General features: G+C 32.4%; 2 protein-coding genes across 3 annotated transcripts in view; one reads left to right on the top strand and one right to left on the bottom strand.

Moving 5' to 3' along the window:
• LOC111083451 (proteolipid protein DM beta-like) overlaps positions 1–5,285 on the bottom strand; it is a 27,378-nt gene extending 22,093 nt beyond the window's left edge. Inside the window, exons 1-3 of one of the 2 annotated variants that reach the window (XM_022379980.1) lie at positions 5,054–5,285; positions 3,627–3,780; positions 3,200–3,359 (exon numbers count right to left, since the gene is read on the bottom strand). In XM_022379980.1, coding sequence (XP_022235688.1) covers positions 3,200–3,359; positions 3,627–3,780; positions 5,054–5,066 — 327 coding nt within the window. In that variant the 5' untranslated portion in view covers positions 5,067–5,285. The remainder of the gene's footprint in view (positions 1–3,199; positions 3,360–3,626; positions 3,781–5,053) is intronic. The other variant, XM_022379984.1, reaches the window with a different exon arrangement.
• A 3,817-nt stretch (positions 5,286–9,102) lies between these two features.
• The window catches only part of LOC106474718 (coiled-coil domain-containing protein 94-like), a 27,658-nt gene continuing 23,475 nt past the window's right edge, over positions 9,103–13,285 (top strand). Inside the window, exons 1-2 of the mRNA XM_013935412.2 lie at positions 9,103–9,463; positions 10,043–10,143. Of these exons, the coding sequence (XP_013790866.1) occupies positions 9,440–9,463; positions 10,043–10,143 (125 nt within the window). The 5' untranslated portion in view covers positions 9,103–9,439. The remainder of the gene's footprint in view (positions 9,464–10,042; positions 10,144–13,285) is intronic.

Here is a 13,285-nt window from a genome sequence, read left to right as displayed (position 1 = left end):
ATTAAGCTTTTTTTTTTTTTTGCATACACTGGAGCCAGTGGCACAGCAGTCAGTCTGCAGACTTAAAGCGCTAGAAACCGGCTTTCAGCACTCGTGGTGGACATAGCCCATTATGCAGCTTTATGCTTAATTACAAACTAACATACTCTGGAACGTACATTATTCCATGGCTCACTACTTTGATGGAACATCACAAGAATAAAACATGATTGTTCAGATTAGGTAAAAGAACCACTATATTAAAACAGGCGAAAGCTACATTAGCTCTTTCGCTTTGTTCTAGATCATTTTACTTTGATTTTCAACAGGCTTTTTCTTTTTCATTTTACTAATTATAAGAAATACATTATAGGTACAATCTACATAAGTGATAGATACCGAAACATGAATGCTAATCTATCTTCAACCACGGCTGAAAAGGTGAACATATTTGGTATTTATTCTTTTTTAAGAAGCGTTTTTTAATGGACAAAAATAGTTTATGTATCCTTCAAATCATACAAGAGTTTTAATCAATAAATATTATGTTTGAAAAAAACAGTGATGTACTTCTATTTTCATACAGACAGTAAGCTTTTGAGTTTATTCAACTTAACTTTCTTTTAATAGTCGTTCATTAGTGAATGGAACGACTACTTGTTAATGTTTGGTTTGGTTTGTTTGGAAATTCGCGCAAAGCTACACGAGGGCTAGCTACTCTAGCCGTCTCCAATTTAGCAGTGAAAGACTAGAGGGAATTCAGCTAGTCATCACCACCCATAGCCAACTCTTAGGATACTCTTTTACAAACGAAAAGTGGGATTGATCGCACATTATAACGCCCCTACGGCTAAAAGAGCCAGCATGTTTAGTGGGATGGGGATTCAAACCCGCGACCAGCAGATTGCGAGTCGATCGCCCTAACCACCTGGCCATATCAGGTCACTTGTTACTGTAAATGTCTGTGCATTTTTGTTGTTGTTGTTAAAGAAATATTCTAGAATAGTGTGATCCCATCAAATACATTTTTATTCTGTATTTTTGCTTTGGTATTTCTTTATTCAGTAACCTTTCTTTTTCAAGTGTTAGTTAAACACTTCTCACTATAAGCAACTGATAACAGATGTGTCATTGTTACTTTTAGATCTGGTTTTTATCTAATCCTGATAATTTATTTATGTAATGGCATTTATCAAATATGTGAAAAGTTGGTTGTGTCTAGCGAAAATATTATATGTATAAATGCACAGTATTGAAAATATTTATGGAAACATCGAATAAAATTTAAATATTATGAGACTGCCCACCTCCGTTGTACGAATATGAACTGCATCAGATTACAGTCACATGTTGATAGTTTCTACTGGGATTAGTTGTCAACCAATCAATTATACAGTGCTACACCAACGTAATGCCTATGAAAATATAGACAGTCATACTATTTCAAGGAAAAGAGGGATTAATGCAATTATGGTTTCCTGAACAAAAATACCACATGAAAAACGTGTAAAATGTCAAAGTTTTAGTTGGTGAAGTCTACTTCATGCTCTCAATTGAAGCTAAATTTCGTTTTTCAGTAAGAGCTGTAAAAGGAACGTGAAAGTAGTAATGTTAATAAAAGAAGTGGTAGAGGTATAAAGCCAACACTCTTCAAAATTGGTGTTAAGTAATTCAGGATATGCTCTTTACGTTATACACAACAATCTCATTTAGATCTTGCCGATGGCTTAGCTGTAAGTACAGGTATGAATGTTACTTCCAGAGGAGTAAGATATACAATAGCGAGAAATGTATTCTATGAATGTGTAATTACTTAAACACTATTATTTACAGATTAATTGAGATTCAAATTGTTTGGCGACAATCAATGATATTGTGTTGAATGGCAGAGAGAAGAACAATATAACAGTCAATAAACAACATATACATTGAATCATGCAGGAGGATAAACCGAACTGTGAGCTGCATCTCAGCCAACGGTGTTAGAAATCTACACAGAATTGATGGTACCATAAATGCTGGCAGGTACATCATATTTTTATCCATTATACCACTCACTCAGAAAGAAAATATGTTTGACAGAAATTCATATTAAAACAAAACAATGATCTTAAGCGTTTTCTTTTGCATTTTATGTAATACTGTATTGTACTTGTTATAATGAGAAACTTACTCCTGTATGTAAATTACTTATGCCTTTCCATGATTATTTCCAATACTGTAAACTCATTGCAATCTAGTTGACATTGTAAGTCAAAACGGTATTAAATACCTTATTCCTTCTTTTAGAATTTTGGAAGCACATCCACTGAAGAGTGGCAGAGTATATATATATATATATAATGTTTGAAAACCGTGGAAAGGATTTAACCCATAAAAAGTACACAGTGGTATTTCTGGGAGATAGTTGAGGAGTTACACAATGATTAACATTTTGTTTTTGTTTGTTTCTTTGGTGTTAAAGCTACATTATAGGCTGTTTGTGCTCTGCCCACCGCGGGTATCAAAACCCGATCTTTAGAGTTATAATCATTCTGAATTACTGCTTAACCACCAGAGGAGGGGACGCCAACACTTGGACAAACTAAAAGCTTATAGAACACAACTAAACGCTTCGTACGAAAAATGCCAACTATTATAATCATTTCAAGACATTAATTTGCTATAGTCAGCTATTTAACATTTCATAAAAAGGATGATAAACGATATTATACATAACATAGGTAAACGATATTATCGATAATTATTTATCTGTGTGTGTTTTATTATGGCAAAGCCACATCGGGATATCATCTGTGTCTACCGAGGGGAATTGAACCGCAGATTTTAGCGTTATAAATCCGAAAACTTACCGCTGTCCCACCGAGGAACACTTATTTATCTGCTATTATTATTATTAAAACATGTTGTAATACTACCTTAAACAATAAAATGTTTTAGGTAATCAGTGAGTTCATGTATATGTTGAGGTATAATGAAAGCAAATCCAATATACAATCAGTTGAAATGTTCGAAAGTAAGTAACGTTCAATTTGAACCTTAAACTGAAACCAAAGATATGTTATTTCACATTTAAGCTATCAACCAATTGTTATAAAGATTTGAGAAGAATGCTTTACTTTTTTTTAATGAAAATCAGTTTTGTATACTTAGTTTAAAATAATTTATTAGGATATTTGGAATTATCTATAAAACAAGAACAAAAAATCACAAGTCTCACCAAACCACAAGAGACACGGCCTCCCATTCGAGCCTTCCAGCCAAAATAGAGTATGTTCCTTGTTGATCCTGTAGCTAGAAAACCAACGACCATCATAATGGTGCCCAAAATGGCTGATAGCAGTGAAAGAACTACAAATACCACTCGAAGATCTGTGAAACTATTCCAATAATAAACAAACTGGTGTCAGAAGAAACATTTCTTATAATGGAACATAAAAGGGAAAATGAAAATTATTGACTAAGATTTGCAATTTATTACTTTACATATATTAAATTATTTTTATAGAATACTTTCATATTTCATATTTCAATTTCCAGCTACACATTATATTATCGTGTATTATATCAGTAATATAAACAGAATACAAAATAATAGCTTTAAAAAAAAGTTCATTTGTATTAAAAGTACTTTGTTTTAGAATTACCCTTGAACTTTGACTTGGAAAACGACTTCGTACATCTGAATAGTTAAAGTGATTCCTTTATATGCAGAGCCTAAAAAAATTCCTGACCCTGAAAGACACATCACTGTGGCGATAATAGAAGGAAAGGGTACTTTTGATATGCATTTACTAGAACCTATAAATCAAAGAGAAAGTATAGAAAGTTTTATTAATCACATTCCCAAGCAATATTTTTCAATATAAAGTCTGCGATCAAGTTAAAACCTTGCCAGAGTTTATTGTGCCTTACGTATATGAACGCATGCCATAAAAACAAAAAAGTCACATTTAAAGCGTAAATAATTTGAAGAGTTCTAAACTTTTACTTGTTTGTTATCAAAATTAAAATTATATGATATAATGACGTCATTTTATAAACAACTGCGTAATTCGTAGAAAATATGGATGTAAAACCCCTATAATTAATCTAGTATGTAGTAAAAGAATAGGAGGGTTTTAACTTACGGAACAATTTTTGACAAATTCGGAGTTTTAAAAGAATAATATAATAACAGAGTAACAGAATTGTGTATGTTACTTATAAATCATTCGCATGGTAATTCGCAGCCTAGAATAAGAACAGCCAAAAAGTGTTTGGAGAGATAACATTAATTAAGAAATAAAGACTGCTTTAGTATTGTTGACTGAGAAAATAAGAGCTACTATAGCAGCTAATTAGGAGTAAAAATAAACCGATAATATTGTAATATGGCATAGTCTTAACTTCCAAGTGAAAAATGCATATGAAATTTAATACACTTGAACAAACTAAAAATATTGATGATGCACACGTTAAAGAAATTTATGTGACCTAACATGGTTAGGAGAACATTAAAAGAACACAAATTGTATACAAAAGTAGTATGTTGGGTAAGGTTCATCAGTCAACTCTACTACCAAGCTCTTAATTTGACGTTATGCATAATTTTCAAATATATTCATATTACATAATTATTAATAAATAAAAACTATTTTGTGAGATGAAAATTATACTTGAAATGATGTAACTGAAACGTCCATCATCTCCATATGTGTGACATGTGTGTTTCATGAAAGACAACAGACAATATAAGTTAAAATTCATATTACCTTGACAAAGCTTGCATATTAACGTTCTAAATCATAAAATGTTATAACGAAAATAAAGATCCGGGCAAAAATAAGTATAAATAGTAATTTATCTTCACTACAAATTTGCCAAGGTAAACAAAACACTGTTTCTAACAGTTTCGAAAGCTAACAAGTTGTGTAGCGAAATATTTGGTAATTCGCAGTTGTATATAAGATCGTATGTTATATATTGTTAATTGTTTCCAATCTTTTCAAGGTGAAATTATTTCAACGAAACAAATGCTTTTAGATTATTGCTTAAAAGAAAAACAAGAGGTAAAAAATGAGTAAAGTCTTACCTTTACAGCCCATCTCAACTATAGAATGTTACTTTAGGTAATTAAAGTTTTAAGACATAAGGAAGCTGACTTTGTAATTAATACCTTTGTTTTTAATATTGGAAATTATCATTTTTCATACGATAAGATAAAGACAGAACCAATTCAGTTTACTAGACTATAATGAAATGCTACTAACAAATAAAAGCTTTAAAACATGGAAGAACTTGAAACCGTTTAATGTTAAGCGCGTAAAGTCTTATCGACATGAAAATAAAAGATAATCGTTGGTGACGGAAAATACATGTAAAAGAAGAAGCAAGTTACATGTAGCATTGGTGGACTTTGATCCCTGCAGAAGTTGGCCAGCATTAATAGATAATTGTGGTGACGTCATCACTGCAGTTAGATTATATAAAATAGTTCTAAAACTATTCAGTAATTTCAGCAGTTATTAGGAATAAAATTTAAATGTAACTTTAAGAATAATTCAGTGGAATAACATTATACAGTGGATTCATTTCTTTGCACAATCTTCTTTTTATATGATGGTTTATGTAGTTTCATATCTGATTTAATGCTGTATGGAATTTAATGAATATCTATTGATTATTTCTAAGAAACTTCAGGTTATGCGTGTGATGGAAATTGGAAAAAGGTGTATGTTTGTGTTATGAGCTAATTAAAGCAAAACAACAATGATGAAATCTATTGTTTAGTAGCAAACTTCATAAAAAAATGTTATATACGCACTCGTATCACCAAGCGGTACTATATCTGAAAAATTGTGCCTCATATCTTCATCATATATGATATAAAAACACTTAACTTTATTAACATATACAGTGACATAGCGGTATGTCTGTGGACTTATAACGCTCAAATCCGGGTTTCCATACTCGTGGTGGACAAAGATGGCAGTCAGAACTCTAGCAACATGTGAAGTATAGTGATTAAACCAGATTTGAAGTATTTTGCCATGATGGCCATGTCAGTGTGTGAAGACAAATCCATGAGGCCTACAGCAGTGGTTGCATCCAGCCAAAAGAGCAAGCTGGAAGTGGTAGTGTGACAGCCTGTGATGAATTTCACTCTGTGGGTAAGAGTGACCTTTGCATTATTGATGAAAACCTGGATTACCATCAGTACAAACACATATTAGTGGAAAACTTGCTTCTATTTGCGAGAGGGGCTTTTCAGATTAATTTTATTTTGCAAGATGACAACATCAGGCCACATAGAGCCTGAATCATCGAGAATTTCTTCCAACAGCAAGAGGTGGAGCACATGAAGTGGCCAGCAGTATTAACTGATATGAACCCAATAGAAAGCCTCTGGTCAGCAGTCACCGATTTCAACAATAAAATGCATTGTTAACCTAACAACATAATGGTCTTCATGAGACTGTACTTGATGCATGGTAAGATATTCCAGTCAATATCCTGACATCCATGCTGAAGAGCATGCCGTGCTTAAGCTGCCTGTGATTGACATGGAGGCCATACCAAATACTGACCGGTGACATTTGTGCACCAAAACGAACTCCGAATTCCATAAACTGTAAAAAAATTGTAAACGATTACTTGCCTAATGAATAAGATACGCTATTCACATTTAAGAGTTAATTTAATCCAAATTTTAAGAATTTTGGTTGAATGATGTTAAAAACCTGTGGATTTTGTTTGCGCGAATTAATCAAACATTAATTTCTTCTCTATTAACTGGGTAATCACATATCTTAATCACAAAGCTTGGTGAATCTTAATAATTCTGTTTTCCTATCGTAAATGTTAAAATTTGTAGTTCAAAAAATATTTCATATTAAATGTCAACCCTGTAGAGGCAATGCTATAAACAAAGGCATAGTGTTTTACAAAAAAACAAACAAACTCGGAAACTTTATAATTAATAAAGATTTCTAATGCTATTTTCAAGAGCTTTATCAATAAATTAATACAGTTGCTTTTACTGTGATAATAACCAATGTCTATATTGAATGTTGCAAGCTCTCCATTACCGTTACTCGACAGAGTTGACACAGAAATATATGCCAAAAAATATATATTTACGAATTTCTGTTTATTTTAGAACTTTTTATATTAAGAATAAAAGGATATCAACTAAGATGAAATAATATGAGGGAATATTAGATGCCCCTGAAATTATGATTTTATTTGGCAATTATCTCAAAAAACCTTTCGCTGCCACTATGGGTGGACTCGAGGCTTAGAAAACTGTTGAGAAATGGTGGTAAATGTTTAAAGGTATTCCTTTGCAATTTCATTCATGCTTTAAAGGTTCATTATATAAGAAAGCGTCAATTGCTAGAGAATATGGTGGATGTTGAAAACACTCTTAATTGCTCAAACTCTTCAACAAGTTTGTATCTGTGGCTTTAACATTATCTTTGCACTATAATTAATCCTTTTGTAGATATTTTTGTTATACTTTTACTTAAAATGTGCATTTAATTATGCTCCCCAGTGACACAGCGGTATGACTGTGGACTTACAACGCCAGAAACCGGGTTTTCATACCCGTAGCGGGCAGAGCACAGATAGCCAATTGTGTAGCTTTGTGTTTGAATGCAAACAAACAAACAAGTATTAAATTTTATTTGTAATGAATGATAATTATAATTTCCTGTGTTTTTACACCTTGTATAGCGTGTCTTTTACTTTTTTAGTTTTGACAGCTGAACATTTCTTGTTTCAAAGCTTTTCACACATATTCGTGTTTTAGCATGTGTTTCAGGTTAACAACAGAAAGTTGGTTAAGAATTATGACTAAACCGCTGTTCTTCTAGTTGTTAGACGTCGGTTTTAGTTATTCCAATTTGATATCACGTGTGCATTCTTGTGGAAAAGGTTGCTGTAATACAGATAACTGATTTACACTGTATAGATCTTAGCGGTGGCTTTTGGTAATCATTGATGAGTTTTGTTTTATCCCCTCTGTTTTACTTTTGGGATGACCAAGAGTGATGTCGGCAACATATGCGTTCTGAGAAAGATTATCTTATTTGTTTCTATGTAACGGTTAGCTCTTGTTCCTGTTCAAGGATTCCTCCTGGAGATACGTTTCAAAAATAAGATAGAAGGGATATCTAGTCCTCAAATACACTCGTACACCTAGATTGTGTATGTTGTGAATAAATATTGTTTTTTTTTAGATTGAGTTCAGTCTTTTTCTTTGTTGAAAACCCAGTCAAGACCAAAAACTCAAATTTGCTCCAGTTATTTTCGTAAGATTATACTTTTCTGAATAATAAGTCAGTGAAAGTAGAAGTACCACATCACTACATAGTTAGGACAACGAATTGTATCTGTATTTATATTTTTTAAATCACTATTTTAAATAGAAAAATATTTGTTACCTAAATAAATATGGACTAGGATAGTCTGAATTGTGATATTAAATTTCCAAAAAAAAAAAAGGTTTGATTGTTCGTCCTTTAGAGCAAAGCTACACAATGGGCTGTCTGCGCTTTGTCTACTGCGGGCAGTGGCGTGCAGAGGTTCTATGATGCCCGGGGTCTTGTACCTAAGACCTTGGGGAAGGGCGGAAAGGGTTCTACTATTCGATTCGACTCTTTGCGTTGGATACCCTCCCGATATGGATACCAGGGGCCCCGGCACCTTTCGCCCCCCCCCCCTCTGCACGCTACTGACTGCGGGGATACGAACTCTGGGTTTAGCGTTATAAGTCCTTGCACTTGCCGCTGACCAACTTGAGAGCTGTAACAAATGTACGACGATTTTTTTTTGAAGTGTTTCGATAATGATCAACGTCCTTGTATATCTCAATTTCCCTAAGTGGCTGCTTACAATTTTGAAGACTGATTAAATTTCCCAAATGACTGAACACACGGAAGACTTAATAAATTCACCACTAACACAAAGATCTAATAGTTGATTTAAATTAGTTTAATTGTTAATTGTGTGTTTTGCTTCTGAAATCAAACTCCCCTCAACAATATTACGAAATTTAAAAGCGGCCTAAAATTTTCTCAATATTTAGTTAAAACAAGTTATGTGACTCATATTATTTAACCACCCATAGATTCCAGTAGATGTCACTTCAACTAACAATCCTATATGTATCAGAAACATACGTAATAGTTTTATATTTAAAGAAGTGAATGCTTTAATTTAGAAAAAAATAATAATTAAAAACTAAACGCACGGTTGTTAGAGTAGTTATTAAAATATTATTATTTACATCTTGGAAAACAAGTAATTAGTTACATAATTTAAAATATGTAACAAACTTCACGAGTAATAATTAAAACGAGTCCTCATCTCGAAGTTGTAACCAGTACGCATTAGTTTTATTTTTAGGCCTGTTGTCCCGTTCAGGCTGTTGTGTTTGATTTTATATATCTGAGCAAAATTAGGGTTATTCAAAATGTCTGAACGTAAAGTTCTCAATGTAAGTAATCTCATTTTTTGAGTCGTATCTTATTACGGTGAAATGTTATGTAGAGACGTCTTAAATTTAAAACTATCCCATACTGACCCTAGAAGTAGAAACAAATATATAGGAGTCTACAGAACTCTTAGTTTTACTTTTACTGAGAGTGAGAGTAAGATATGTAGTATTTGAATACTGTTATAAGTTCTTACAACTGATTATATAATTTGTAAATTACATCAGTCAGTTTTCAAGTGCAAGTAAATATCATGATCTATAAATTATATATATATGGGGTGCTAGTAAAGGTGTGCTCACTCATCAGTATCTATGACTGTGACGGGCTGAGCCATATTTAGATTGATCACAGGTCATTTCATTCACACCATACCTAAAAATCAAGCTCTATGTTTGTGTATGTGTAAATTTGATGCATCCTGAAAGTATGTGTAGCCATCCAAGAATTTATACAGTACCTTGTGTGGTATATGTGTGTATGTTCAATTTTACATCTTGAATCCGAAATGAAATAACTGTATTGCATGTCAAGAATACACTTATTTAAGACATAATTTTGTTCTGTTGTCATATCCATAGAAATACTACCCACCAGATTTCGATCCCTCTAAAATTCCAAGACTAAGACTTCCAAAGGATAGGCAATATACTGTTCGGTTGATGGCACCATGCAATATGAGGTAAGAAAAATTTTATTGTGAAAACAATGAATTATGTTTGCTGGTAAATGCTCTAAAAACTCTGAGTATATTAAATATCCATAAAGAATTATGAATTAGTGCCTTAGTTTCATCCGCATACATATAAAGAGACAAATCACAGTAGGTCATTAGACCAAACTAATTCATTGGTAACTACCTAAAAAACCTATAAAAGAAGTACACATTAAATTGTTTTAAAAATTTCTGTCTGAACACCTATATAATGGAGCTTAGGAAGTTATTATTTTAAGAACATTTGAAAGTATCTCTTGCAATAAACCTTTCCAAAATTTATATTTTAAAGTAATTCTCGATATTAAGAAATTCGTCCCAGTTTGGCCTTGAAGAAGAAAGGTCCACCTTTCGAAAGTGCTCAGGTTACAGGGTTTTTATCATTTTGTATCAAGGCTTATTGAACCTACATGTTTTCCTGACATCATGAACTAATTTGTACTGTAACTAACTTGGATAGCCTGTATTTTTTACCTTTAACATAATGTTTAAGGACAACAAGGGACCTATTGGTCCACCTCGGCTGCCCCATCATCTTAACTATACTAAAAATATTAAATAAATAAATTAAAAAAATATATAAAATAAAATATAAATCTAAAAGGCAGTCATTATCATTTGTATAGTTATCAAGATTTCTCTTAAACTCGCTTAAATTTACTGCCTGCAGAACATCCAAAGGTAACCTATTCCAGAGGCCAATGACACTGTTACAAAAATAAAACTATCTTAGCTAAAGCTGACTTCCACCTTGATAAAATTTATATTTCTGTCCCCTAGTCCTACTATTCTCGCCATTAAGTATGAAAAAAAAAGATAATGCATCAACACTATCAATTTTCTTTACAATCTTGAACATCTGAATCAAATCCCCTATAATTCTTCTCTTTCAAAAAAGGAAACAATTTCAGAGATTTCAACCTCTCCATCCCCAAGCAACCATTCTAGTAGCCCTCCTCTGAACCCTTTCCAACAACTCATTGTCTTTCCTAAGGTAAGGAGCCCAAGATTGAACACTATACTCTAAATGTGGCCTATTTAGTGACCTATACAATGAAATTATAACCTCTTTAGACTTGTATTCAATATTTCTGTAGCTAAAAGCTAAAAATACTATTTGCCCTACCACTAGCAGCAACACACTGCTTGGATGGCTTAAGAGACTGATCAACCATTACACCAAGATTCCTTTTTTTCATGACACTGTTAAGGCTATTCCCATCCAACTTATAATTATAATTTAAATTATGATAACCCACATGCATTATCTTGCATTTATTGTAATTAAAACCCATCTACCATTTATTTGCCCAACTCACTAAATGATCTAAATCCTTTTGTAAAGCAGCATCCTCCTCCTCCAGTTAGCAACACCCAAGACCTTAATATTATCAGCAAATTAAAGTAATTTATTGACCTTTCCTTCATCTGTGTCATTGATGTAAATCAAAAGAGCAAAGGTCCTAGGACTGAGTCCTGATGTACCCCACTTGTGTTATTAATCCAGTTTGATTGAACTCCAATTATAACAATCCTCTGCTTTCTTCCATCTAGTTATTCTTCTATCGAATTTGCTAACTTATCCCCCACACCTATAGAGATAAATTTTTACAAGCCTTTTATGTGGAACCTTGTTAATGGCTTTTTGAAAATCTAGATACACCAAATATATACCCTTATCCTCATCTACATAGGCAGTAACCTTTTCAAAGAATGTCAAAATATTTGTTGTGCAAGGTTTTTCCCTTAGTGAAACCATGTTGATTATCCAATAAAATTCTAATTTGTTAAATGACATTACAAAGCATCTTTATCAGAATTTCCAAAACTTTTCCACAATTGATGTAAGAGTAATAGGCCTATAATTACTGGGACAATTTTTATTACCTCCCTTGAAAAGAGTAGTAACATTAGCTAACTTCCAATCCTTTGGCATCTGCCCACTATTCAAGGACTTAATAGTAGCAAGTGGCTCACATATCCAATCATTAACATCCTTCAAAACCTTTGGGAAAATATTATCTGGCCCAGAAGCCTTATCATTTCTTAAACTTTCCAATTTTTTTTTAAGCTCAGAATTAATGCAATCATATTATCTGACTTTATTTTCATCTATCACCTGGTCGAGATGAGGAATACTGCTTACATCTTCATCAGTAAAAACTGAAGGAAAAGCAGAATTTAATAATCCTGCCATTTCATAATCATCAGATACAAGCCTTCCTATATCATCCTTCAAGGGTCCTACTCAAATCCCAACATATTGTTTACCTTTAATATACTTAAAGAAATCCTTACTGTTAAGTGTTACATTTACAGCCAACCATTTTTCATACATCCTTTGGTGTCACTGTTTTCAATTTTATATTTCCAGAATTCATATGGAGTGCTAATTCAGCTTTTGTAATCCCTGGATTTTCTTAAATATATGAATTAAATTCCACCCAATTTGACTTTAAGCCTAACAAGTAAATAAACATAATTTCTTAAATTTGGTATCATAACTCGTGTTTTATTAAATCATAAATTATTTTAGTAGTCCCCTGAGGAAGTATTTATTAATTTGTTTGATCAGTTGATTAGTACACTGTTCCGCAAACCATTATATATATATAATGCTAAAATGGGTTTTGGTACCCACAGTAAGCAGAGCACAGATAGCCCATTATATAGCTCTATGCTTAGTAACAAACATAATGGCAATGTTTTGATTACTTTGTTAGTGACATAATTGAAAATAGTAATAATCAGAAACCCTGATTTCTATTAATTGATTATTTTTGTTACATTTGACTTAACACTCTATTTATGAGCTCAGTCATTTTGACTGACCTTTTAATTATCATGTAATCATGAATCTATACATATTGTGCCTATTAATGTAGTAAGTATATCTTCACAAAATTGGGCAAGTTTTTAATAAACATTACAAGGTTTTTGTACACAAAAACCAGATTTGTTTAATAGTATGTTTACTAGATTACAATTAAGCATGGCCCTGAATATACTGTAATTTCAAGAGACTACTGTAGATTAGTCAGAATCTGAGTCAGATTCTGATTCCATAAATTCACAAACAAATCTTCTGATTGATTCAGAAAAAAAGGGG

The sequence above is a fragment of the Limulus polyphemus genome, unplaced genomic scaffold (genome assembly GCF_000517525.1).
Source record: "Limulus polyphemus unplaced genomic scaffold, Limulus_polyphemus-2.1.2 Scaffold141, whole genome shotgun sequence".
In the NCBI taxonomy this organism is placed as follows: domain Eukaryota; kingdom Metazoa; phylum Arthropoda; class Merostomata; order Xiphosura; family Limulidae; genus Limulus; species Limulus polyphemus.
The sequence above is the reverse complement of the archived record's forward strand: the minus strand, read 5'-3'. Positions and strand labels throughout refer to the sequence as shown.